A 26,885-nucleotide genomic window follows, 5' to 3' on the forward strand; every position below is an offset into this window, starting at 1 on the left:
TCACACTTCATATGTAGATTGAACTATCAAAATTAAATTTTAGGGTATATGACTTCAGAACTATGTTAATTTTTTTCCTTTTGATTATTTTACTTTGTGGCACTCCCATCCTAAGACTCTAAAACAGGGGCCGAAGAGATAGCATGGAGGTAAGGCATTTGTCTTGCATGCAGAAGGTTGGTGGTTCGAATCAGCATCCCATATGGTCCCCTGAGCCTGTCAGGGGCGATTTCTGAGTGTGAAGCCAGGAGTAACTCCTGAGCACTGCTGGGTGTGACCCAAAAACCAAAAAAAAAAAAAAAAAAAAAAAAGACTCTAAAACAACAATAAGTAGGAATTCCTCACCCCCCCCTTTTTTTAACTACTTCTGGGAATAAAATGGAAAAGTTTGAGAATAACTGATTTTCAGATAAAGTTTAGCAAAAAAATAATATAGAAACAGTAACTAAGATGAAAAATCTCATCATTTGTCTGCTTGGTTTGGGTTTAATTTGTTTTTCATGTTGTTCTGTTTTCCTGAGTTAAACTTATTTGCTATCATTTGCTTGTCGATTCAATGCTAGTCATAGCCTCTCTCTACTGTTTTTCCTGCATCCCACAAACGTTGATATACTGTATTTCCATTTTTATGCAGTCAAAATATTTCTCTTGAGATTTCTTTGATATGCCTGCAAGTTATTTAGAAATGAGTTTTAATCTCCAGTGTTTGGGGACTACCCAGAAATATTCTTTCTACCTATTTTTTTAATTTCACTGGGATCTAAGAACATGTCATGTGATTTCTATTCTTTTCAATGTATAATAAGCTTGATAGCTACAATGAGGTCTATCTTGGTGAATGTTTAATGAGTTTGGGAATATTGTGTGTTCTCATATTATTGGCCAAAATAGTTTGTAGCTGTCAGTTATATCAAATGATTGATAGTGTGAAGTTTAAATGTCCTCAATTATTTTTCTCCTTCTGGATCTGACATTTTTAAGAGTGTTGAAGTCTCCAGCTATACTGGTGGGATTCATTGACTTCTCCTTCTATTATCATTTGCTACTTCTGTTTTAATGTTATGTTAAGTGCCTGCATGTTAAAGTCTGTAATGTCTCATCATTGTTTAGTGATAAGCTAGTTGACTGTCTCTCAGTGCTACAAGTCATTCCTAATGAACTCTATCCCCATGCAGTACCTGTAGTAGATTCAAACTTCCCTTCTCTGTGAATGGAAAGTGTCAGTAAGTGAGGGTTTTTTTTTTTTTTCTTGATTTAGTTAAGCAGAACTAAGCTCTATTTAAATTTGTAGAGAAAGCAATGTAAAAGGTGTAAGTCCAAGTTCCTGGATTTGCACAATAGTATGATCATGAGAATGGGATCACCTTTGATTGAGGCCATCATTTTAAATATTTTTTAACCCTCTTTAGGTAAAGACACCAGTGAACCACATGAAAGAGATTGGTGCTTAGAAAAACAACATCAACTCACTATGTAACGTGAGCTTATTTTCATGTGAAGCGTCTCTTTCTCCTACTGTGGAACAGAGGGAAAAATAAACACAACAACTCTTTCAACTAAATTGGACTCTTCGGGTTTCAGATAAAAGGCAGCACATTTTCCTTCTAACAATAACAACCAAGGCATTTGGAGTATCTCAGCTGTCATTCCATTAGAAATTATCCAAGTGATCAAATAGTAGTTGAAATTTTTGTAAACAAGGCCTCATGTAACATTTGGTTTTTAATTTGTCCACAGTAGCTACTTAATCCACCTAATGATTATAGAGTCAGAATTGAATTTAAAAAATAAGATCTTTCAGCTTAAAGCAAGGGGTGCTAATTGTTTTGATTATTTATTGTAAATAAAGATTGTTCAACTTAGCCAACATTTAGCCATGTATTAAATCTGTTGCTAGGTTTGGGAATATTAGTACAAAAAGGGTTATGGCCTTGCCCTTGCTTTCCCTAACCCCTTAGTTCCTTTTAGCTAGTGACAGAAATTGACAGTTTTTAACAGTAGTATCATATGAGATGCCCAGTGGGCACTGGAGACTGATCCCCAAGAACCACTCTCAACAAGGATGATGGCCATCTCTTATAACAGCCTCAGGCATGAGCTCTTTTCTTATGCATTTTCAGTGTTGTACAGACTCCTTTAAACCAGTAATGAGCCTAGAAGATAAGCTGACTAGTCCCATTCTACAGGGAGGAAATTGAGGCACCAGAATGTTAAGTCGTTTTCTAGTGTTTTCAATGCCAGTAAGTGGCAGAACAGGAATTTGAGTCCAGATCATGTGCCCTGCCATCCTACGTGTCAGCATCAATATCTGTCAGGAAGGCTTGATGTCTAGCTGGATTCCCTGGAGTCATTCTCATGTAAAATTGCCACTTGGTAGCCGACATCTGGCTAAGTGGGATCAGGCTACCAGACATTCATGCCCCAAATTATTGACCACACTGCTTGCCTTGATCATGCTGGCCAAAAGGGCATAAGGCTGCTTTTTCTATGATGTCTTAGCCCAGACAATCCTAAGAGAATGCTTCCTTCAATAAAGAGTTCAGGTATTCAGAAGACAAGTGATAGAGTGTGATGTACTATTGGCCATATTGTGTAGCGCCCAGAGGACCTTGACTTCTCCATTTGCAAGTGGACACCAGTTTCTTTGAGGTCAACCACAGGGAGAGTGGCTTAACCTCTGTGCTCTCTCTGCCCCACAGTGTTTGCTCTTCTGTTGATGCAGGCAGTCTGCTCCCCTTGTTGACTTCACCACCCCTCACCCTAGTGCTAATGGCATCACCTCCCTTGCCAACAGAACACTTCCCCCAAATAATAGCAGAAGAAACGAGTCTTTAACACTTTTACTTCTAACACTTTTAGTTCTTCACAGCCCAACTAAAGATAGAATCTGTGTTAACACATTTGCTAATAGCTGGCTTACTTTCAGCTCTTCACCCCCAGACTTTAGTAATGGCACTGAACCCACCAAACACAGGCATTTGCATTGACTTGACTTACTAGATCAGCAGAGCTCATAATGCAACTCAGATTTTCTGCCCACTTGTGATAAGGGACTTCCTTTGTTCAGCTGACAGCATCTTTCATAGCCTTTGCACCCCTAATTGTTTAACATCTAGATCCCCAATTTTGGTTTGTATTTGTTTGTTTGGGGCCATACCCAGTGATGCTCAGGGACGACCCTAGTCAGTGCTCTGTGACGACTCCTGGCAGTACATAGGGGATTGTGTGATGTCAGAGATGAAACCAGGGCTATTAATATGCAAATTTTGAACCCCCGCTATCTGTCCAGCCCCAGATATCCAGGTTTGGGCATAGGGTCATACCTGCACTTTCCACACATGTATATCAAAAGTGTTTTCTTCCTTTAGTAAAGTCGTAATGCACATTGGTAGATAAACACATGAAACACCCAGTGGGATAAATCTCTTTGCACGCAGTCAATACCTAAGCCAAGGGGCCGGAGAGATAGCATGGGGTAAGGCGTTTGCCTTTCATGCAGAAGGTCAGCGGTTCAAATCCCAGCATCCCATATGGTCTCCCAAGCCTGCCAAGAGTGATTTCTGAGCGTGAAGCCAGGAGTAACCCCTGAGCACTGCCGGCTGTGGACCCCCCCCAAAAAAAATAAATACCTAAGCCAAAAGGGGATTGGCGGTATTAAAATGTTGTATCTGTATTTAATGATATTACTAGGGGGCCGGGCGGTGGCGCTAAAGGTAAGGTGCCTGCCTTGCTGCGCTAACCTTGGACGGACCGCGGTTCGATCCCCCGGTGTCCCATATGGTCCCCCAAGCCAGGAGCAACTTCTGAGCACATAGCCAGGAGTAACCCCTGAGCGTTACTGGGTGTGGCCCAAAAACCAAAAAAAAAAAAAATGATATTACTAAATAATCTTTCTAGAACAATTAATTGCTCCTTAATTTGTTTGTAAACTCAAATTTCTCACATCTGCTTTACTTCAAGCATACAATGACTTCTGCCCACACAACCCACCCCCACATGGTTTAACTAGTTTGTAATTGTGCAAAAGTCTGGCCCACAGGGAGGGAAAGATGTTTTAGGGAGCCTTTCCCGGTCTTCACTTACTTCATCTGATCTCTTGGGGATCTACAACCTAGCATCTTTTTCTCCGACTTTCTTCAACACTTCATGGTAACACGAGAATAACAAGAAAGGTGTGTAACCTTTTCTAAAAGTACAACTCCAGGTAGCCCTAGTTTTTGTTTGTTTGTTTGTTTGTTTGTTTGTTTTTGTTTGTTTTTGTTTGTTTTTGGTTTTTGGGGGGGTATCTTTTCACCTTGTAGCTCTAAATTCAGAAACAAAATTGAGGAGCTGGTGAATGACAGCAAGGCAAAGAGTTTTGATGACCTGAGCCACCCTGCTCCTGGTAATGAAAATAAGCATACTTAATCTTACATAGATGGTCTTCACCTACTCATCAGGGAGTGACACTTTGAGACCATTTGCTGTTCTTAGTGAGAGGAACCACCTGAAGCTGGAGAGGGTTCTGCTCCAGTGGGTGGGTGACTGTTCACAGGCCAACGATGGAGACAGTCTGTCTGAGAAGTAACTGCCCACCAAAGGCTTGCAGGCCCGCCCTGTGCACAAACTCTTTATCAGAGCTCCCTGCCTTGAGAAGTGCACTGCCAGGGCCTGTGTTTTTATCCCAGAAATTAGGATTTGAGACATGTTTTCCCTGGAACACACAGCATCTGCCCTCCCTTGTGATTGGGAGAGAGGGTCTCACCCACTTCTCTGTACATGGCCTTGGCCCCAAGGGCCATGATGTCATTGGACTTCGCTGCCAAGGAAGCAAACGTGGGCAAACAACCTCACTTTTTGGCCTTGAAGATAAAGTCATTAAATTAACTTTTGTGTAAAAGCATGTGTTGGCTCCCAAATAAGATAATTAGGAAGGATTCTAGGGGCCAGGGTGATAGTATAGGAGGTATTGCTGACCTGAGTTCAATCTCTGACACCATATATGATCCCCCCAACATTACCAGGGGTCATTCCTGAGTACAGAGCCATAAATACCTCTTGAGCACCATGGCATGTGGCCAAATATATATGTAATTGTTTTTTGTTTTGTTTTGTTTTGTTTTTTTGTTTGTTTGGGTTTTTTTTGGTCACACCCGGCCTTGTTCAGGGGTTACTCCTGGCTCTATGCTCAGAAATCACTCCTGGCAGGCTTGGGGGACCATATGGGATGCCAGGATTCGAACCACTGACCTTCTGCATGAAAGGCAAATTCCCTACCTCCATGCTATCTCTCCGGCCCTAAATGTTGTTGTTGTTTTTTTTTTTTTAAAGAAAAAAACTTTGAAGAAATCTGGATGGTTTTAAATGGACTATGTGCTGTTTTTGGTTTTCTCCACTTGAGTTTCTTTTCTAAGGCATTCCACTTATCATGATGTTCACCTGGGCTGTTTATCACCCAATATGCTATTTTCAGAAGCTTCAGGGCAAAAATAGTTAGAAAATTTAAGCTTTGTTTGCATAAAACGCCTTTTGCTTGATGAGTTGGATAAATTGGTACAAGCAACTATTGATATTCTTATATTGTCTCCCTTGCATCGAGGGGGAAAAGACTCCAATTTCATGTTGCAGCCAGGCCAACAGAACCTCTGGATGTCTTCTTGTTCTGATGATAATAGTTATGTATATTGGTGGGATGGGGGTATATTTCACCTAGAAGTTTTATTTTATATTTTCTGGATCTTTTTATTCCATCTTTTATCTTTTATCTTACTCCTATTCATAACTTCTGCAGAGCTTTGCACAATACCTAATCTTTAATGACTGACCAGTTGGCAGGTCCTGGAAGCAAACTATTGATAAAAGTTCTTTCAGAACACTAGGATCAAGACTTGCTTGCATTTGACTATTATAGCTCTTGAGCTTGCCAGTGGGTTTGACTAGGCCTGTATTCTTTTGTTTGTTTTTGTTTTTGTTTTTGGGCCACACCCGGTGATGCTCAGGGGTTACTCCTGGCTGTCTGCTCAGAAACAGCTCCTGGCAGGCACAGGGGACCATATGGGACACCGGGATTCGAACCAACCACCTTTGGTCCTGGATCGGCTGCTTGCAAGGCAAGCACCGCTGTGCTATCTCTCCGGTAGGCCTGTATTCTTATGTATTCATTTGTTCTTGTTTTACTTTTTTGAGGAATAGAGGATCTATGATATGGAGTGATATGGTAAGAATTTTGAAGACATGGATGTTTGACCTGGTTTTGGGAAAGCAAAAAAAGCAGTGCACTATTCACGCAGATATGGGGTGAAGAGGAAAGTACCTGAAAGAAGGTGCTCAGTACTCCTTTCATGTTCAGTCCTTCCAAATCCAGTAACTCTTATCAGCTCTGTTTCCAATTCCTTTTGGCATATGACAGTCTCTCCTTTCCTGAGACCCTCTCATTCTTCACCTGGACTCTGCAGAAATATCTTTACCCTCCTTCAGGTGCTGGTCTTGCCTCTGAAAGCTCTCTTGATCTCGGTACTGTTTAGTAGTTATTCATCAATGGATGAACCCCCAACAGATGGTGGATGAGCTTCTGTTCCATGAGGTAGAAGGACCCCCAGCAGGCCTTCTCCAAAATACAATATTCATTGGATGTTGTGCTTTTGCTTCATTCCATTGACTGTTGAGCTCAGAATGAAATGTAAACTCCTAGCACTCCCCACAGGAAATGGCTTCCCTCTACCCCTCTAGCCTCCTTTCCCACACTGTTCCCCTCCAGCCACACCAATTGTCCTGCTCCTGCCACTTCCATTCCTGCCTTGAACCTTTATATATTATGTCTTCATCTTTCAGTGCTGTCCCCCAAGATGCTTACAGCACTGATAGCCACATTTTATTCAGTTCTTTGTTGGACAGCTCCTGTCAGAAAGGACATTCATGATTACTTTTACACATACAGAATAAAATGTTCATAAAAGGCATTTTTTTTCTTGGACAACTGTTTTCACAGAAAAGTTATAATGGTATCTTCATATCCCAGAGTGAAATAATTTTAATTTCACAAGATCTGTAGAAGGGGCTCCTACTCAAATAGTGTTGTCTTCGATTCATATTTGTTGGACCCCTCTGTAGAACTGTCTGAAAATTTTGGCTTTAAAAAAACTTGAATTCATTCAGCGAGTTTTTGTTAAAATTTGTTTATTACTTGTACATTGCAAATATAGAAAACAAAAACATCTCTTCTCACACACATATACACACACAGAATCCTAGAAGGCAAAAAAGTAAACATAGACTAAGTGACATGGTGGAATAGGTTAGTTTCTTGCTTCATTGTTGGGTGTGTTGGTTTTCCCTGAAGGGCAGCAGAGCAATGAAAATGCCCCCCAGAACTCACTCATTTCTTGCTGAAGAGTAAAAAAGGACAGGAAGAGGTGGTGGGCGAGTTCTCTGCAACCAAAGCTGCATTTGTTCAGGCCAAGGCCGTATCACATGCCCACCTAAATTCCAACTCAAGAGAAGAGCTAAGGCATCTTTGTAGAACTCTCTTATCTGCTCCTGTCATTGAACTGGTGCTGACTAACTACAGATTGGAAGCAGATTCCTAACTTGTCTTCAACTTACAGGGCACTTGTGGGGCCCCAAGATATTCCAAGGGGAGCACAGGTGAAAATTGAGAACCATAGCATAAGATGAGGAGGGAGGAAAACAAAAAGTAGGCCAGGGGATGGGGGACAAGAAAGAAACAAGGTTAGAAGGAACCATGGTGGGGGAAAAATTGAAACACTCTGTTTTATTTTACATTAGCAGCTCCTGGAACAGTGGATCCAGATGCTGTTTTGAAGACTGATGTTTTGGGACTGTTTTGAAGGCTTCCAAAGTTCCTAACCCTTCTTACTGATTGACCTAGCCTGGAAGACCCTTTGCTATTGCTCCTCCCTTTTTCCCTTTCAGTCCTCTACCCTCTTCTTCTACTTCTATAGGAATGTAATTCTTAGTCACTAGGGAGCCTTGGGATGCATAGTGCCCACCTAAGCAGATCAGCCATAGACCAAGGGTGCCATTGTTCTCCCCGAGAGCTACTGTCTCTGACATTAATTAAGTACTTTCCTACAAAACATTTCATGACCTGAAAGAATCAATGGGGCATCTTGGCCTCTAGCATCTGGCTAGAATTTATTATGATGGCAAGGGCTGGCCAGGAAGTGAACTTTGTGGTCTCTCTTTACTTTCAATCTGAACTCATAGGTATGACCATCAGTGTCAAGAGCGTCATCTCTTGACATCCATGGTCTGGAAACATCTAGAATGGCAAATTTCACTTTATAGTGTGCTTCTAGTGCACCTCCATGAAATGTCTCTTCTCTGTCTTTATCATCTATTTCATTTTATGGCTATATTATATTCCACCGATAAGATTTAATACAGTTTAGGGCCCGTAGAGATAGCACAGCGGCATTTGCCTTGCAAGCAGCCGATCCAGGACCAAAGGTGGTTGGTTCAAATCCCGGTGTCCCTTATGGTCCCCCGTGCCTGCCAGGAGCTATTCCTGAGCAGACAGCCAGGAGTAACCCCTGAGCACTGCCGGGTGTGGCCCAAAAACCAAAAACCAAAAACCAAAAAAAAAAAAAAAAAAGATTTAATACAGTTTATCTATTCATTTACTAAATGGTCCTGGTTGCTTTCAACTTGTCACAATTGTGAATAAATCAGCTATAAAAATTGGGGTGGGGCTGAAGATAGATGGGGGGTCAAGTTATTTGCTTTGCACATATGTGGTGAACCCTGGTTCGATCCTGATTTTATCCTGGCATCAGGAGTGATCCCTGAGTACAGAGGTCAGGAATAAACCTTGAGCATAGCTAAATTTGGTCCAAAGTTTCCCCAAATAAATAGAAATAAAATGTTGTTCTAATTGGAGTGCAAAGCTCCTACAAATAAATAAAAATAAAAATTTGTTCTAATTAGAATATAAGTCATTCTGCAAACATATGTTTTCAATCATTCTGTTAGCTACCAAGGAGCTGGATTGCTAGACCATATGGTAAGACAGTTTGGTTTTGTAGGACACCACCCGCACATGCGAGCTGTGCTCCATAGTACCTCTCCCTTGCCCTGGGCTGCTCCAGGTTCCACACAGCTTTCATTTCCACCTGACTGTTTCTAGGCACTGCTGCAGAACTGCACCCAGCTTCTGACTTGCCATACACCTCTCTCTGCCTGACCCTTTCCTTGTAAGAGACCAGCCACCCCTGCAAGGAACTTCCATTCTCTTTCCCTCCCTTTTACTTTTCTTTTCTTTTCTTTTCTTTTCTTTTTTTTTTTTTTTTTTTTTTGTTGTTTTGTTTTTTGGGCTACACCCATTTGATGCTCAGGGGTTACTCCTGGCTAAGCGCTCAGGAATTGCCCCTGGCTTGGGGGGACCATATGGGATGCTGGGGGATCGAATCAGGGTCCTTCCTTGGCTAGTGCTTGCAAGGCAGACACCTTACTTCTAGCGCCACCTCGCCGGCCCCTCCCTTTTACTTTTCATCTCAAACCTTTCTCCCAACAAAAGCCAAAGAAGAAAAGAAAGGAGGACTGCACAGTGGTTAGGTTGGCAGGAGAGACCATGTTTCCATTTCCCATAGAAGAATTTCTACCTTTCCCAAGGTTTTGATTTTGCTGTTTTTGTTGTTGTTTCAGCTTTTTTTTTTAATACATTACATTGTCACCACTTAAAGTTCACCATGTTCTTCATCTCATCATTATACCTGTTTCCTACTAGTCTGTCTCCAGTGCCAGCCAGTGAGCCTCATCCCTTGTGCCCCAGAGCTGTGAGGCAAGAGCTGGAAGCACCAGCATGGCTCAGGGAAGTGCACAGATTGTGTCAGCCCAACAAGGCAGCTCCCAGCCTCTCCACTCTTCAAAGCCCTCCTTTTAGGGACTCCTGGGAATCTCTTCCGGACCCCACAACTGTAAAAACCTGGGAGGGTTTTTGCATGCCAGTCTTTTTAGAAGTAACAAGGCCTTGTGCTGTGTGGCCCAATGTTTGGGCTTAATATAGAGTCCAGAGAGCAGTACCCGGGACAGAACCCACCACCCCAGGTGTGCAAAGGTCAGACACCTGCTGTTAGTGCCTACCTAGGGACTCCAGAATGAAGTGACCTGGACCACTGCCTGAGTGACCCAGCAGGGTAGGGTAGAAACATCATTGCCATTTATTTCTGCATGAGAGGGGGCGACGGGAGGGAGGAGAGAGAAGAGAGATAGTTACCCTGCCCCCTCCAATAACTGCCAGGCTCTCCTTTTTATACTTCAGGGGCAGTTGTCATTTATAGGGGGGCTTTCTCTCCCAGTGTCCCAAGTCCACTGCCATTACGGGACAGGGGCAACATCACCGCTTTAAGGTGCATTGACTAATTTCCTTAAATGCATCAACAGTTCCCCTTTTTTGTTTGTTAAAATAATAATTTGTCAACACAGGTGAGAGATACATCCCAGCCTAATGCTCCCAGAGACATGACCGTATCTGAAGAATGGGCCTATAGTGGTGCTGCAGCTTTGCCCATTTCCTCCAGGTCTAGGGGCTTCTGCATGTGTGTGGTTGGCTGTTCAGTGGTTTATTACAGAGACTTTTTTCTGTTAGAGTTCAGATTTCCTCAACAGGGATGAGGAATTTGCCTCACTGTCCTGACCAGTTTGAGAGGTAAGCATCCCTAGGATCACCAACTGGGCCCCAGGAAAGCTCTGGAGTCATCAGAACCATCAAAATTTACCTCCACAGTCCCTGGGGGCCCCAGCAGTTCCCTGGGTTCTAAGGGAGCAGCTGGTCACGATCTCTCAGGGCATCTCCTTTTTTTTTTTTGTTTATTTGTTTGTTTTTGGTTTTTGGGTCACACCCAGCAGCGCTCAGGGGCCACTCTTAGCTCTACACTCAGAAATTGCTCCTAGCAGGCTCAGGGGATTTGAACCACCTTCCTTCTACATGCAAGGCAAACACCCTACCTTCATGCTATCTCTCCAGCCCCAAGGCATCCCCTTTTTTAATTCATCTGGAACCCTTTCAGTAGGGGGTTTCACACTTCACCTGTTCTCACCTTCTTGTACTCCTTCCTAACTTCCTAATTCTAGGGTTTAAGAAAAAGGCCACCATATAATGATGAGGAAAATGGGTTGGTGGTAACAAGAACTATAGGTAATAGCTCCCCTGCTCTTGAAACTGCTCTTAAATTCCAGCAGTGGCCTTTGTCTGGCCAGATGAGTGCTCTTGAGGGTGTCCTGTGGCCTGAGCTAGAAAACAGCATGGTGCACATGGTGCCAGCTGGTGACTGGCCCTAATCTACTGTAACTGGTTCCTTTGCCTTCACTACCCACCCTGAGCTGCTGCATTGATCTGAAACCCCACATGATGACATGACTATTTATCTTGGCCCAACTTCCAGCCAGGCAGTATCCAGCAGTGTTATTCTGGGGTGTCTGGAGCGTGCGGCACAAGGGGAAGGGATGTATGTGGACATCACCCAGGTACTCACATGGCAGAAATGGGCATGAGCTCAGGGATTGCCTGTTCTCATCTCTTCACTCTCTTCCTCAGCTTTCAGCCCCTCACCATGGGCATGTGCCCACAGGTCTTGCCAGAGCTGAGAACCAACCTGGTCTATTCAACTTCTCAAAGACTCTCCTTTCTGGGAGGGTGGCAGGTCTGAGGGGGAAACTGAACTGAAGCTGGTGGAATTCGAGCAGGGGGAGGAGATCTTTAATGTTTTTATGGACACTTCCAGAGCTGGCTTTTGATTCCTTGGGTTTCTGATGGCCAGTGCTGAGGTGCCCGGCCTTAAGTCTCTTTGTCCACTATGTCATTCTGACCTCTTCTCTAGCCCCTGTCCCTCTTTGCTCAGGGATTCTGCAAATACTGAGTGGTGTCTTTTCACAGACACCTTAATGCCTGCGTGTAGTGCCAGTCAGGAACAGGTTTTTGGAGCACCTCAGATTGGCACAGCTTGGCACAGCTCTGTGCCATCTTAGAGGTTGGCTCTGGTGGAGCCTGTTGGTGACTCAGCAGCCTGGGGAACTCCAGCCAGCCTGGGAGGCTCAGTGTGACCCTGCCCTGCCATCCCCATGGGGCCCTCTGCCAGCCCCAGGCCTGTGAAAGAGGAAGTCAGTGTGGGCACCCAGCCCAGGTATGGGTCGTTGAGAAAATGTCCACTCGGCCAAGGATATGGCAGCTTCCTCTGAGCTGGAGAAGGGGTGGTTTGTGTGCATGTGAATGGATGCAAATACCCCATGGGCTATTTGACATAGAGACATGTGGTCCCCTATATTGCTCTTTGCAGTAGAGAAAGGACAGAGCCCAGAGCAGTTGGCCAGTGATGTTCTGTGAGGCTCAGGAGAGGCTGGGTGAGGAGACAGCTATCTGTGCAGCCATGACAGTGAGGTGTTGGGATGTCAGGCAGGGTTGGGAGACAAATAGGCCAGGGAGACAGGTGTGTGTGGCCATGAATGTGAGGTATTGGGGTGTTAGACAATGTGAGGAGACAGACATGTTTGTGGACATAGGGGTGAAGTGCTGGGGTTTCCAGAAACTGAAGAGACAAGCATGTTAGTTGGTTAGTTACTTTTCTTTGTTCCAGCCTTTCTAGAAGTCAGAGTGTGCCCATGTTACTACCTTTATCAGCCCTCTGGCTTCACTCATGCCAGGAGTCAGTGTTGGGCTTTATTTTCCAGAATTTGGCCTGGAGCCCTTCAGGCATCTGACACCTGTCTTTTACCCTTGAAAGCCAGGAGGGGAAGATCTATCCTCGATTCTTCAGCAGAAATGGTGGGAACTGAGGTTGGGACTGGAAGGGAGGAACCCGGTAAGAATAACCCCCTGCACATCCCACAGGCTAGGGGAAAACGCCTCCCTTCTCTGGCCTGCTGAGGCAAGTGGACTGTAATGGAGCCACACTGGAACTCACATCCTATTGACTTAATACTTGTCATATTGTTCAGTTGATGGCCTCCCAACTTGGAAGGAGGATCTCTGCCCCACAGGCAAAGGGATGTGTGGCCCTCCTGGGACTTTGCCCACCCCATGCCTATATCTGTCATCCTGGGCATCACATGGAATCAACACAAGATACAAGATGTAGCAGGGTTTTGCAATAGGTGTCTAGGAGTGAGGAAGGATTTCCTGGGGCTCAGCTGACTTTCCTGCCCCCCCTCCCATCTACACTCTTCCTTGTCACCCAAAGTTGTTTTGGATGCTGGCAACTTCCTAGCAAAAATCAGCATCCCTGTAACAGGCACCTGTGTAGGTGTGAGGGTGGAGATGAGGAAGGTGCCATCCCAGGTGGCATTAGGAAAAGACACACAGAGAAGAGGTGAAAATTTCTGAATTTGTAGTCAAACAGGGCCCGATTGAGGGAAAAAAATAGTTGTTGTTTACACCTGAGCAAGCCTGTGAGAGGAAACTTCTATTCTTGGGGTGGAGAAAGGGGCCTCCCTACTGAAGAGATCACTGGGATGTTAGTGGTAACACAGTGCAGCAGCTGCCCTTAGTCACACATATACCACTTGGTATATAGCTTGTTACTCATTTGACACCTCACTAACCCTGTAGGAGTTACTGTCATCAAAGGAAACCAAGGCTCAGACAGCAAAGAAAAGTCCCCAGGCGTGAGGATTCAATTCCTCTTCGGGGTGGCACGGGCCCAAGGCAATAGGCTAAATCCCGGCTAGCCAGGTGCAATGTAAGCACTACTGTGCCAGGCAGCTGGTGTCAGAGAATGCTGGATTAGAATGGAAGGGAGGACTGGGTGGAGAAAAAGTTTGGGAGCAGATTATGTACCTTCAGTCTCTGCTCGGGCCTTGCTCTGGGTTCTGTGAAGGGGAGACCCCAGGGCTCGTAGAGCAGAGTGTCACTATGGTTAAGCCCTTAGAAAGCTCCCCCTGGCAGCAATAGCAAATGCTCAAAAAAACTATTGGCAAGAAAACCAGCCCAGCAACTCTTGTGATAGCCTGTGAGAGATGATGAGGCTTGAATTGGGGCAGTGGCAGTAGGGACATAGGGAGGCAGATGAAGGGGGACAACTGCCAAGGGGGTACTTGGAGAAGGCATTGGCTGGGATCTTGGGGATGGAGAGGGAGGGGTTGATGATGACAGAGAGCTGATCTCCAGCTCCACCCAAGAATGAGGGGGAGGATCCTGGTGGAGCCAGTCAGGAGGTGACTTGTGTTTAGTTCAGAACACTGAGATTGAGGTCTAGGCCTCGGATAGGAGGCGGGACTCAAGTGTGTGTTTGTGGGGCTGTGTCTGGGTGAATGTGGGGTCTGTGTGTTAGTTTCCACAGTGTAGCCCCATCTGCCCATGCTGTAACATGAAGATCCTATTGTTCTCTGGCCATTGAGATGATTGTTCTTTATAGAACTCTCTGACTAGGATATGGTAAAGATAAATCCTATGTCTCTTTCCTTTTTTTAAAAAAAAAATTCCCTTAGTAGGGTAGATACTTATAATATTCCAAAATTAGTGTCATAAACCCTTTGTGGACTGCTTTGCAGCCCAGATGGAAATTTGTTGTGGAACTTCTAGATGAATCTAGGAGGGCAGGGTTAGAGGTTATGTCATTTCTCCTTCCCAAACTTCCTGGAAGTTAGGTTGAAGCAAGGAGAAAATCAGAACAAAGCCCCATGCTTGAGTGAAGGCACAAAATATTCTGAGGAACTTGGTGCACCTGCTTAATTCTCTCTTTGCAACGGTCCAGTGTAGCTATGGTCTCACAGACAAGAGCCACAAAGTTCACCATGGTTAGCTCTTATAGTTCCAGGTGAGGAGGGACAAAATCAAGACTTGAATTCAAGCCTGCCAGCTAGGCTTCCTCCTGCTCGGCCATGACAGCTCCCCAACTGGAAGTAGACAATAGTGAACATGTACCCTATAAATACCCAACCATCATCTCAACCTTAACTGCCTCTGTGACCCCCACCCCCACCCCAAAGTTCCTTCTGAAGGCTTTTGGGTCTCCCTCAATACATCTCCCTGCATGTATTGCTATGAACGTGGGGAAAAACTGTGGGCGTCCATTCAGGTAGCACTGGCTTATTTTCCATGATGTCATCATTGTAGCTTAGTGTCTTAAACTCATCATGTTGGACTTGGCTGTTCATGGCCACCCCCGTGGTCATTAAGAAGCACATATGAGAATCCTGAGTTCACTGACTAAAGGATACCATCTGAGCTATGTGCTCAGGACATTTCATTGAGTGAATATCAAGGCTGCCTTGAAAATTTAGGCATGGGGGCCCGGAGAGATAGCACAGCGGCGTTTGCCTTGTAAGCAGCCAATTCAGGACCAAAGGTGGTTGGTTCGAATCCCGGTGTCCCATATGGTCCCCCGTGCCTGCCAGGAGCTATTCTGAGCAGACAGCCAGGAGTAACCCCTGACCATCGCCGGGTAAGGCCCAAAAACCAAAATCCAAAAAAAAAAAAATTTAGTCATGGAACATGCTTTTTAGGGTTAGTGTTTCTCCCATTTATACGCTGTGAACTTGAAAGACAGAATCTTCATAAAAGGATCAGAACCAATGAGACAAATATACACAGTCTTCATTTTTGCCTGATCCTTGTTTCAACCAAGTTACAAAGTGTTGGAACAGGAGCCTGGTGATTGAGGAAGATAGGCATCTGCATATCTTCTGAGGTGCTAGAAGTTAGGTACTGAGCAGCTCTTGGGACCCAACTTTGTCCTTTAAAAACCCCATTTAAAGGACCAGAGAGACAGTACAGAGGGGAGGGAACTTGACTTGCATGAAGTCAACCCAGAGTTATCCCATATGGCCCCCAAGCATCACCAGGAGTGATTCCTGAGTACAGGACCAGGAGTCCTGTAATTAAAAGTAATCCCTAAGCATCACTGGGTATGCCCAACAACAAAAATAACAACAACCATTTGATAGAGTTGAAGTGGCACCACTCATTGATGTCTCCGTCTCTGGGCTCCCTTTTATCCCAGTTTCCATATCTCAGGGCACCTCAGGCTTATATCAAAGATAAAAGAGGTGGAGATGGTCTTTTCCAGCATGTCTGTGTTCATTGACTTTACTTCACAGGGTGAGCAAAAGTAGAGTGAGGCCAACTGGCCAGTAATAGGAGTTTGCACTGCGTCACTTACAAGCTGCATGACCTTGAAGATTACTTAATCTCCTTCCTTCTAAATTGGGAATATAAGAGCCCCAACTCCCTCAGACTTGCCTGGAGGACTGAAAGAGATGAGGCAGGACATGAAGTAAGTCAATATGCTTGGTTAGGATCCAGAGCCCCATCCGCTGTCCTGCTTACAGGCTGAGCAATGTGTGGAGGGGACAGAGGAGACCAAGCAAATACTGGTGGCTTCTTTTCATCACCCACCACTGACTTAGTGCTCTTCCTGCTTAACCTGTTCAGTGTCACGGCTGTGTTGGGGTGCTGGGGTCATTTCTGGGGTTGTAACTAAAAGCTTTCTGCTCCCTGCAGAGCTGCTTTCTTTGCTCTGCCAAAGGGCCCTGCCACCTGAAACCCAGCACCAACCTTTTCAAAGAATCTCTCGAAGACTCTCCGTGGGGCGCCAGGTCCAGCCTGTGTTTTGAAAGCAGCACTCCAGATGCTGGGAGGGGAAGAAAGAACCCTCTGTGCCCTGATCCCATCAGCCCAGAGTGATTCATTCCCACGGCACATATTTCTGAGTGCTGCTTCCCCTGCCTTCTCATCTTGTCCGGCCAGTTTCTCCACGAATTCCTCTGCAGCTTTGCCTGGCACCCTCTGTGTCTCTGGTGTGTCTGTCAGTCAGCATGGACAGTGAGGACAGTACTCTGTCTCTAAGAGAAGCCATGGTCTGTGCTGGGTAACACGGGCATGGCCAGGACGTTGTGTTGAAGTTCTCTCTGCACAGAGCAGAGGCAGGATCATAACAGCATGGCTTTGACAGCTTCCCTCCTTGCTCCTACCTGCAGTGCATCCCCTTTTCATTTTTGTCAGTCAGATCAGTTTTTATTTTATTTTATTTTATTGAGACAATTGTGATTTATAAAGCCTTTAATAGTTTGGTTTTAGACATACAATGAACCAAATCCAATCCCACCACCACAGTTGACAGCTCTCTATCATGTTCCCAGAGTATAGCCCATACACCACCCTTTGCCTCCTGGACTGCCAATATAATAGGCCCATTTAAAGTTTAGACTGTTAGAGTTTGGGTCTCTTGATTCCATTGTTGTAGACTTTGGCTTGGATATTTTGTTCTATCCTTTATCATCCACCAGTGTACCTGAGACCGCTGGCCCCCATCCTATTTTTTCCTCCCTTCTTAATTTTATAGAAAAATGCAGAAATATGAGGTAAAACAAAGGAATTCATGTCCCAAGGTTCTATATTAAAAAAACAAAAGGTAGGAGCCCCTATCTAAAATATAAAAATGGATGGGTAGTATTTTGCATAGGTGCAGCAAAAGTTGGGGAAAATAGAAAGAAAAAAACCTTTGCCCTAAAAACAGGGTCCCTACCCATGAAGCATCCTGCCATAAGACCAACTACAGGCTCTGGGCATACTAAGTTACCTGACCCCAAAGTCTTTCTTCATGATTCCAAGAAAAGTTCTCCTCAATTATGGTTGTCACCATCAGGCTTCAGTAATTAGAGATCTTGGTTATTGCTCAGATGTTATGTCCAAATCAAGTTGTCATTGTTAGGTTACACCTTATTTTACCTCAAACAAAGATCATCCCTGGTTCCTTTGCGTGCTTGTTTACAACTTGGATTTACTCAAAGCAGAAATGGTCTTACTTGTAAACCTGGTGGGACTGGCTCAGGATAGCCTGAGCTTTTTGTCCTTACTGCCCCACCCAGGCAGTAAGACCATTAGACAGGGTGGTCTCTGTACTCAATGAAAATGGCAGTTCTGGCAGTTAGTTTGCTCTCCATACGAGGTAGAAGACTGCCAGACTATACATGTTTCACTCTCAGCCTGGTTTGTATTATTTCATACGTGCTGATTCAGACTCATTCACCTGGGGTTGGCGCTAACAGTGCATGAGGTTATTTTACAACTTGCACTTGAACAAGAATTTGAGGACCCCAGAAAACCCCAACAGTGATGAGTGACTTGACCCTTCGGAGGATTATCACCATGACGCCCCCCTTTGAGCTGGACTGAATGTGTTGTGCCTTTCACTGGAACATTGGTGAACATGGCTTCTGCTCTAAATGGCTTCATGTTGTACTGACAGTCTTCTACCTGGCTGCTGCTGCTGTCACAGTCACTTGAGTCTTCTAACTTCAAGTCATCCTCAAAGAAGAAAGCAGGCACATCACTGTTGCTGATGTATTCTGGTGGTCAATTTCTTACCATTTCATTTCACCATAGACTGTTCCTCTGGTCCATTTATCTGCCTTTTTCACTCTGGATTGTACATGCCAGGCTCCCTAGAGATTCTCCTGCACACATGCCATAAGAGGGGAAGGGTGACAAGTTCTCAATCTAAAGGCAATCTACAGGCTGATAATTTATCATTGACTACTGGCACTAAACCAGAAAGATCCTCATCTCCCAAGAATTATGTGCCAGCTACCATCTCTGCAAACTCAGAGTCTGATAATGGCTCAATCAGAGATACCTCTGCACCCCCAGCACTAAGTCATGTAGACAAGCCAGTGCTGGCAGTCCAAGTCCTGGGCACTGTTAAATGGTTCAATGTCCAGAATAGTTATGGATATAGCAACAGAAATGACACCAAAGAAGATATTTTTGTTCACTGGACAGCTATTAAGAGAAACAATCCCAGGAAGTTTCTGTGTAGTATTGGTGATGGGGAGACTGTGGAGTTTGATGTCTTGAAAGGAAAGGGGGGACCAAAAGCTGCTAATATGTCCAGACCTGGCAGAATGCCAATGAAAGGTATCTGATATGCTCCCAATAGACACAGGTTCTGTTGATTCATCCCCCAGCCTCACTCAGGTGCCCAGCACCACCACCTATGGTGGCAGAGTCTTCCTCAGATGGGACAGAAGCAGGCAGTGAAGGGGAAAGAGTTGAAGACTCTAGGCAGCATCTCAGACACCGACGTCTACCATCTTTCCTCTACCAGAGGCAACTTTTGCGAAGACCATGGATCCCTAACCTGCAGCAGCTTATGGAGGAGATCCCAGCAGCCTAACACAAAAGGTAAAGATGGAGAATATGGAAGATCCAAGACCAGCTGAAGACAAGCTGAGGAGAAGCTGCTTTCAGAACTTCCTTCACCTGGGTTACCTCCCAAAAGAATTAACTTTCTTCTAGGCTTATCTCTTGACCCTATTTGGATCGGTCACTATATTACTGGTTAAATGTGCATTCTACCTGTATTAGATTTTAGAGTTACTGTTTTGTTCTATGCCCCATTGCAAACAGAAAATTTTGTATATTACTTTAGTGGTTGTTTTTTTTTTTTAAGCCAATCAAATTGAGCATGGGCGGGGGTTATATACCAACTTTTGAGATACTAAAGTTAATAAGTTCTGATAAACCACTGCCATCGGACCAGCCTACTTTAGTTGTTTAATATTAGTTTTCCCAATTCCATGGAAATGCTTAATGTTGTTAGGTTTTTAAAGGTTCTCAGCTATCCTAGTGAATGTTTCCCAATTGCTAGAATGTTTTATTGTGTATAATTATGTAGCAACTTATTTTCAAATTATTTCTGCAAAAATGTTCTAATCTCTTTGTCCACAGAAGTTGATGGAAAAGGAACTTGGATGCTATAGACTCTTATTCCAGTGCTCATTATAAGAATGTTTTAGCAGGGGCCAGAGCAGTGGCACAGAGTGGTAAGGCACCTGCCTTGCCAGTGCTATCCTAGGATTGGAACGCGGTTTGGTTCGATTCCCCAGCATCCCTTATGGTTCCCCAAGCCAGGAGCAATTTCTGAGCACATAGCCAGGAGTAACCACTAAGCGTCACCCGGTGTGGTCCAAAAAACAAAAACAAAAAGAATGTTTTAGCAAACTTATTTTTAATCTATATACAGAAACATTCTTGTAATTTTGTTTAACAAAGTTTATGAAAAAGGAACTCAGAGTTTCTAGACTTGTATTACAGTGCTCGGTGTAAGAATGTTTAAGAATTTTCTATTTAAGTGTATATGCAGAAAGATTCTAATGTTTATGTTCAGAGAAGTCTATGAAAAAGTGTTTGTGAGAATATAAGACATAGAGTATAAGAGGGGCGGGAAATATAGAAGGGAGGCAGGGCGTTTGCCTTGCATACAGAAGGATGGTGGTTCGAATCCTGGTATCCCATATGATCCCCTGAGCCTCTCAGGAGCGATTTCTGAGCAGAGAGCCAGGAGTAACCCCTGAGCACTGCTGGGTGTGACCCAAAACCAAAAAAAGATATAGAAAAGGCTGATTGTTTTGAGAATGATGTATACAGTTTAAACTTTGCCATTATAGCCAACTTTTACTGTGCCTTTGCAAAATAACTTTTGTAAATTCTGATCTGGGGTTCCCAGGTTCTTGCAGAGAACAATAGAACAATAGAATACGACTTATGTACCTCTCACAATTTTTTTTAACAAAGAAGGGGCAGTTTTTAGGCTACACCTTACTTTACCTCAAACAAAGATCATCCCTGATTCCTTTGTATGTTTGTTTACAACTTGGATTTACCCCAAAACAGAAATGGTCTTACTTGTAAACCTGGGTAGAACAGATAGCCTGAGCTATCTGTTCTTACTGCTCCACCCAGGGGTGGTCTCTGCAGTTCTGGCAGGCAGCTGGCTCTCGATACAAGGTAGAAGACTACCAGGCTATACGTGTTTCACTCTCAGCCTGGTTTATGTTATTTCATGCGAACCTGATCCAGACTTGTTCACCTGGGGTTGGCGATAACAGCACATGGAGTGATTTTACATGTCATGAGCATATCCCAAAGATCGGTTCTTACCTTGAAACCAGCATTTTCACCAGGCTAGCAAAACCTTTATCCTTTAAAATTACCCAAAAAGGGGCTGGAGAAAGCACAGTGGTGGGGTGTTTACTTTGCATTGGGCCAACCTGGGAGGGACCCAAATTGATTCCCAGCATCCCATATGGTCCTCCAGCCTGCCAGGGTCGATTACTAGGTGCAGAGCCAGGAGTGACACTTGAGCGCTGCTGGGTGTGGCCCAAAAAACAGCAATCAATCAATAAATAAAGTTTTAAAAAAAAAGTGGGGCCGAAAGATAGCACAGCAGTAAGGCGTTTGCCTTAGACACAGAGGACGATGGTTTGAATCCCGGCATCCCATATGTTCCCTGAGCTTGCCAGGAGCAAGAAGTAACCCCTGAGCGCTGCCTGGTGTGACCCAAAAACAAACAAACAAAAAAAAAAAAGTAAAATTACCCATAAAAATCCTACGTTTTGTTCCTTTGTGAAAGCCCTGTCGTGTGTGCAGATGAAACTGAAATGTTACGACATCATTGATCAGAGAAGTTTTTGTCTGAGGGCCTGCAGCAGGATCCTGAGTTCTCAGTGATCAAGTTACACTGAGATTTGTGCCACATTGATTGACCCATAGACCTACCTGGAGATGTCTCGATTGCTAGTTACCACCAACCACTTTCTAAGTGCCTGGCTCCGTCTCTTCTAACCCCCAGCCCCAGGATAATTGGAGAGGAAGTCTGTGTGTGTGTGTGTGTGTGTGTGTGTGTGTGTGTGTGTGTGTGTGTCTGTGTCTGTGTCTGTGTCTGTGTCTGAACACCCACACTCTCTTTTGCGTCCTCCCTTCCCAGCCTGCATGTACCTCCCCCACAGGCCTCTCCCCACCATCATCTCTCAGTCTATGGTCCCCTCATCTAATATTGCTTACTGTGCCTCCTCTCCACCCTCCCACAACTTCTGATACCTTAGCCCACCTTTATTGAGGATACCTAGTGATGGAGACCCCCAAATCAGCTGGGCTATAAAGCTCCAAATCTCTCCGGGCAAATGGCCCATTCATAGTTTGAGAAGAGAAGCTGGAAAGCAAATGGTGCTGTGGCATAGCCCATAGGGTGTGGAAATCTCTTCTGGGGTCACTGAGATTCTAAAACTGTTTTATATCTTTAAGGTCCTGAGTATCCCTAACTGAGACGGTCACTGTTTTTTGAAGACACAGTGAGAGTCCCAGCTACACAGAGTGGGGACAGGCCCCTGAAACATAGGAGAGGCAAGAGCCCCACATTTTCCATTGGCACATCAGGAAATGGCTCTGTTCTGTGAACCCCCAAATCAGTGACTGATCTCACTGTGGACAACTCTGGTTGGAGGCATTTCTCTACATTCTTAGCAGCTGGTTTCTTTATGTACCCCCAAGGCCCTTGTCCCTCCTGTAGGGCACTGGGGAACCCCAGTTTATACTGGGTGAGGAGCTCCACCTTTCACAGTTCTTCCTGTACTTGGGGGTTTATTCTCATACTATACCATTTGCACCTTTTTTGGGGGAGCAATCCTAGAGTTACTCCCTATAGAACTGTTTAAACAGAAATGAGAGATGGGTAGGAGGGAGCCTCAAGGGAACCCTGTCTCCTAGCCTGAGCCTGAACCAGGTAGGACCTGGCCTGTGACAGGAACATCCAGGCTCTGTGACAGGTGGGTCAGGCCTGTGACAGGCACTTCTAGGCCTGTGACCAGCAGAGTCTAGCTTGGAACCTGTGACTGGGCTGCCAGCGTCATGGAACCATGTCTCCCTAAGCCACTGTGTGTGTGTCTCCACAGGTGCTACTGGGAAGCCTAGACTCTCCAGGCCTTGTGTTTCTAGAATGTGTCACACAGCCCAGATCCCACACATGCAGCCTGTGGCCAGAAATCTGGCCCTAGGACAGGCAGATTGGGCAGTGAGGGGATATGTACATTCTCACCCCTCTGTCCCTCAGCAGGTTTAGCTCAGGGCAGGGGGACTTGGAGGCCATGAAGGGAACCCTGAGAGGCAATGTATTTGCCTTCTGGAAATGGGCTTCTGAGCCTCACTTGTTAGGCTGGTAGGATGGTTGTTGGGGGGCTATGGCTAGTGAACATGCCCATCCCTGTGTGTCAAGTGGTCTTTGCACTTTTTTAGGGATTCAAATGGTGTAGTCACAGGATTCTGACAGAACAGGGCTGGAAGTCGGAAGTTTGGCAAATTTCTGTTTCTTTTGTGTCCTATTCTGATTGAGATGCAATGATGTACAATACTGTGAATGATAACTCCGTGCATACAGTGTTCCATTGTTTCATAGCCACTGCCAGAGTGTGCCTACTTCTTAAGTGAGCTAAACCTCAGTTTCCCCAGGCTTGGAGGCCAGACTTTGCCCAGAGACAGAATGAGATCTAAATGCAATATCTTTGTGGACCCTGGTGCTGGGCCCAAAACTGGAATGTCCACCTCCCCTTAAACCCCTTCCCTCCCTCCCCCCCCCCCCTTCAGTGAGTTCCTATCTGAGAAGCAGATGAGGCCTGTCCTTCTAGGGCATGCACCCCACCACCAGCAGCCCACACTATCTTTTCGGCATCTCAACTGATGTCACCATAGATAGACCCAGGGCAGGGAAAAGGGGCAGGGGGAGACACTGTCTGTCCCCTGACTGAGCCCAGTGTCCCTCCTCGCCACTTCCCAGGCTGGTTTTGCAAACTCTGATTTAGTTCCCCAAACACCTTTGTGAGCCTGACAGCTGGTAACTCACTAATGAGGAACAAAGAGGGGCGGCCACTTGATCCCAAGATGCCCCTGGAGAGCTGCTGTCTTTTCAGCTTTGCTGGAGCAGAGGTTGCCTGGTCTATGCTTCCTTTGACTGGCAGGTGAGGAGCGAGGCGTTGGCTCAATCACTTGTTCAGGGACAGTTTGTGCCCAGCCAGCAGCGCTTCCTCCAGAGAAGTATGCAAAGCATCCCATGTTATTCTCCAGGTTACTGGGTGTCCCTGGATAGTTGGCCCAAAGCTCTCTGTGGGGTGCTGGGTCATTGAGGGCCTTCCTTGGTCGCCTGAGCATGGAGTAGAAGTTCAGGCTTTTAGACGTGCACAGAGGCAGTCACTGTAAGGTGAGCAGGAAGGGGCAGAGAAGCTGTGGGGTTATATCTTCTCCTCTCACCTCCTGAAGCCAAGCATCTGATTCAAGTCTCTAGGGCTCACAGTGGGAAATCCTCAGCAGCTCTACCATCAAGGCAATCTGAAGTTTGTTTGTTTGTTTTTCCCCTCTTGGGCCACACCTGGTCATGCTCAGTGGCTGTTCCTGGCTCATTCCTGGGAGTGCTGGGGTACTCTGCAATGTAGGGGATCAAATCCAGAGTAAAGGCAGAACTGCAGCTCTTTGCCCTTGCAGAGAGTCCTGAATCTGAGTGCCTTACCTGGCCTATAAATGAGGACCTATGAGTCCCTTTCCTGAGGGAAAAGGGGAGAGGAGCCCAGTGGGCCCACTAGAAGATGGGGGGATGGGGGTACCCCCTGGAGCTTTCCTGTGCTGACTTGATCCTTCTACTCTGAAGGGTCTGTGGATCGTGGTAGCCTTTCTACTCTTGGCCTGGAGGAACCCACCCAAATGGGATTCCTGCTGGTTGCATAACTGTCGAGAGGTTTCTTTTAAATGAAGTTTTCAGAAACTTCCACTACTAGGAGTTCCTGTGGACCTACCACCTCTCCTTGCCTTTCTGAGGAGCTTCTCGCCTGCCTCTGTCCACTGCTTCTGGAGCTTGGACACCATAAAATAGAGTTGGGTGTTTGCACTCTCATGTATGCTGGGGTTGGGGGAGCCTGGAGATAGCTCTCCCCATATCACTGGCAGCAGCAGGGCTTGGTCCCTGGGGGGGGGGGACCAAGATGGAAGCCCCCCCATCTTGCTGTACATCAGAAGCAGGCTACAATGTTCTCAGCTGGTGAGTGACTGATCCCTGGAAGAGAAAAGTACCCGACTAGGTTGTCCATTTGGGCTGTGGTTCATGAAATGTGCTGTTGACTGGGAGCACTCACTCACTCACACACACACACACACACACACACACACACACACACACACACACACACACACACACACACACACACACACACACACCCCTCTGTGCAAGCAAAACAAACAAAAACCCTCTGTGATAGAGACAGGACAAACTTCCTGGCACTTTCTTCTGGCGTTTTGAACAATGTGTCCTTGCTTTTCATTTTGCTCTGAGTCCCGCAAATCACAATCCGTGTGTTGCCCGCCACACTACTGTTTGCTGAAAGGGTTGCCAAGTATGCTCTGACTTTTGCTCTTTTCCTTGTCCTCGCAGGTTTCTTGCTGGCTGTGTGTCAGGCCCTGGAGAACACCACCGCCGCCCTGAGTGGTGAGTCCCTTGACTGGGAAGGAGGGGGGCGTGTGGCAGGGAGTAAACCAGGGCTGGTCTCTGGGGGCTGAAGGGCTCACAGCTTCGTCCTGCTGAGCTCATGTTGGGCTTGTGAGGAGGTCTGATCTGTGATCTCTCTAGCTGAACGATTGAGTTTTTCTGGATGTGGACTCTAACCAGGCATTGCTGGGGATGGCCCCAATTCGTTCCCAATAAAAGAGAATCAAACTCTTGCACTCTCTTGTCTGCTTCTGCCTGGTGATTTTTAACTTCATTATATTCCAGTTTATCTCTTGACATTTGTACTAATATTTTCATGATTTAGTTTTAAAGATCCCAGACTGGGAAGTTGAAAGTTTAAGTTGAAAGTTTGGGAAATGTCAGAGGTATAACTCTCGTGGGCAGGATGCGCAGGATGATCCGCGCCCCTTGCACTGTCCCCATGCAGTCATGTTTTCATATTATTAGTCATAGAAAATGATTTCAAATCTTGCTTTTTAAACTCAAGTTTGGGGTTGTGCATTTTTCCATGTTGTTGGAAAGTTTTGAAATTTATTCTTTGAAAATGTCATGATGTTCCAAAAATAAAATGAAATGTCATTATGTTCCATTAAAATGGATGTGTGTAATTTAATCAGGCCTTCCCCACTGAGTATTTCTCTTGCTTCTAGTTGAAGTTGGGCTGCTCCATCCTTGTGCCTAGCAGTGTTTTCCTTCTTCAGGTTTCCTTCCTTTTGATAGATCTCCAGTAGCGAGAACAAATATGTGTGTGACCCTTGGTACAAATGACCAAATTTCTCTGCTACAGAATTGAACTGGCTTTCATGCCAGCAACAAAGGAGTGTGCCATTCTGACTGCCTCCTAAGCTGGCATGAAGCATATCACTACAATAGCTTTGGCTCTGTTGCCTCATTATTCCAGGGTTCACTGAGGGCAGGGCCTCAGAAGAATATGAATCGTACTTAATCTTAAACTCCTGACCAACCATTCAGCCCACCTAGTGCTTTCTTCTTCTATCTTTTCCTCCAAACACCCTGGCAGAGATGCCACCACTCCCCAGGGTGCCACAGCTTTTTGAACCCCTCTTTTCTGAGAGCCAATAGCCTTTATGCACTTGACTCCTGCAGGTGTCCATGGTTAGCAGTGTGAAAGAAGACTCTCTTCACCAGTGGAGTGCTTTGTTAGACTGGCAGTGAGAGTGTGTGCATCCCACAGAGTAGTAATTCTGGGCTTTAGATGACCAGAGTGCCATGAAGCAATGTTTTAACTTTGGAATCTATCTTCCACATCACAAGATACCTTCAGATATAAAGGTCTGAGGTTCGGGAGGATAGGTTGGTGGCACTATATCATATGTGTATATACATTCTAAGTATCACATAGTTCAATTATATAATCTGTGTATATCTTCAGCTATGTTTTATTACTGATAATGCAGTCTATGTATATCATACATTGAGTTATTCCCACCAGGGTCCTGATCCCCTTCTAAGATGCATTTGGCTGCATGCTTATCCTGATTCCATGCCTGACTTCTTCTTAGGGCCTGATCAAATAAAGGTTGGGTTTTCTCCAGAGCCATGTGCAGGCAACAGGTTGCAGAGCTAGCAAGTGCCCCTGCAGCCATCTATGCGAATGAGATTCCTCTG

General features: G+C 45.3%; 1 protein-coding gene across 1 annotated transcript in view; it reads left to right on the plus strand.

Annotated features, from left to right (window-relative positions):
* Window positions 1-26,885, plus strand: part of TGFA (transforming growth factor alpha) — a 124,420-nt gene that overhangs the window by 12,990 nt on the left and 84,545 nt on the right. Inside the window, exon 2 of the mRNA XM_049785121.1 lies at window positions 25,182-25,235. Within this exon, the coding sequence (XP_049641078.1) occupies window positions 25,182-25,235 (54 nt within the window). The remainder of the gene's footprint in view (window positions 1-25,181; window positions 25,236-26,885) is intronic.

Source organism: Suncus etruscus, chromosome 12, assembly GCF_024139225.1.
Source record: "Suncus etruscus isolate mSunEtr1 chromosome 12, mSunEtr1.pri.cur, whole genome shotgun sequence".
Classification (NCBI taxonomy): domain Eukaryota; kingdom Metazoa; phylum Chordata; class Mammalia; order Eulipotyphla; family Soricidae; genus Suncus; species Suncus etruscus.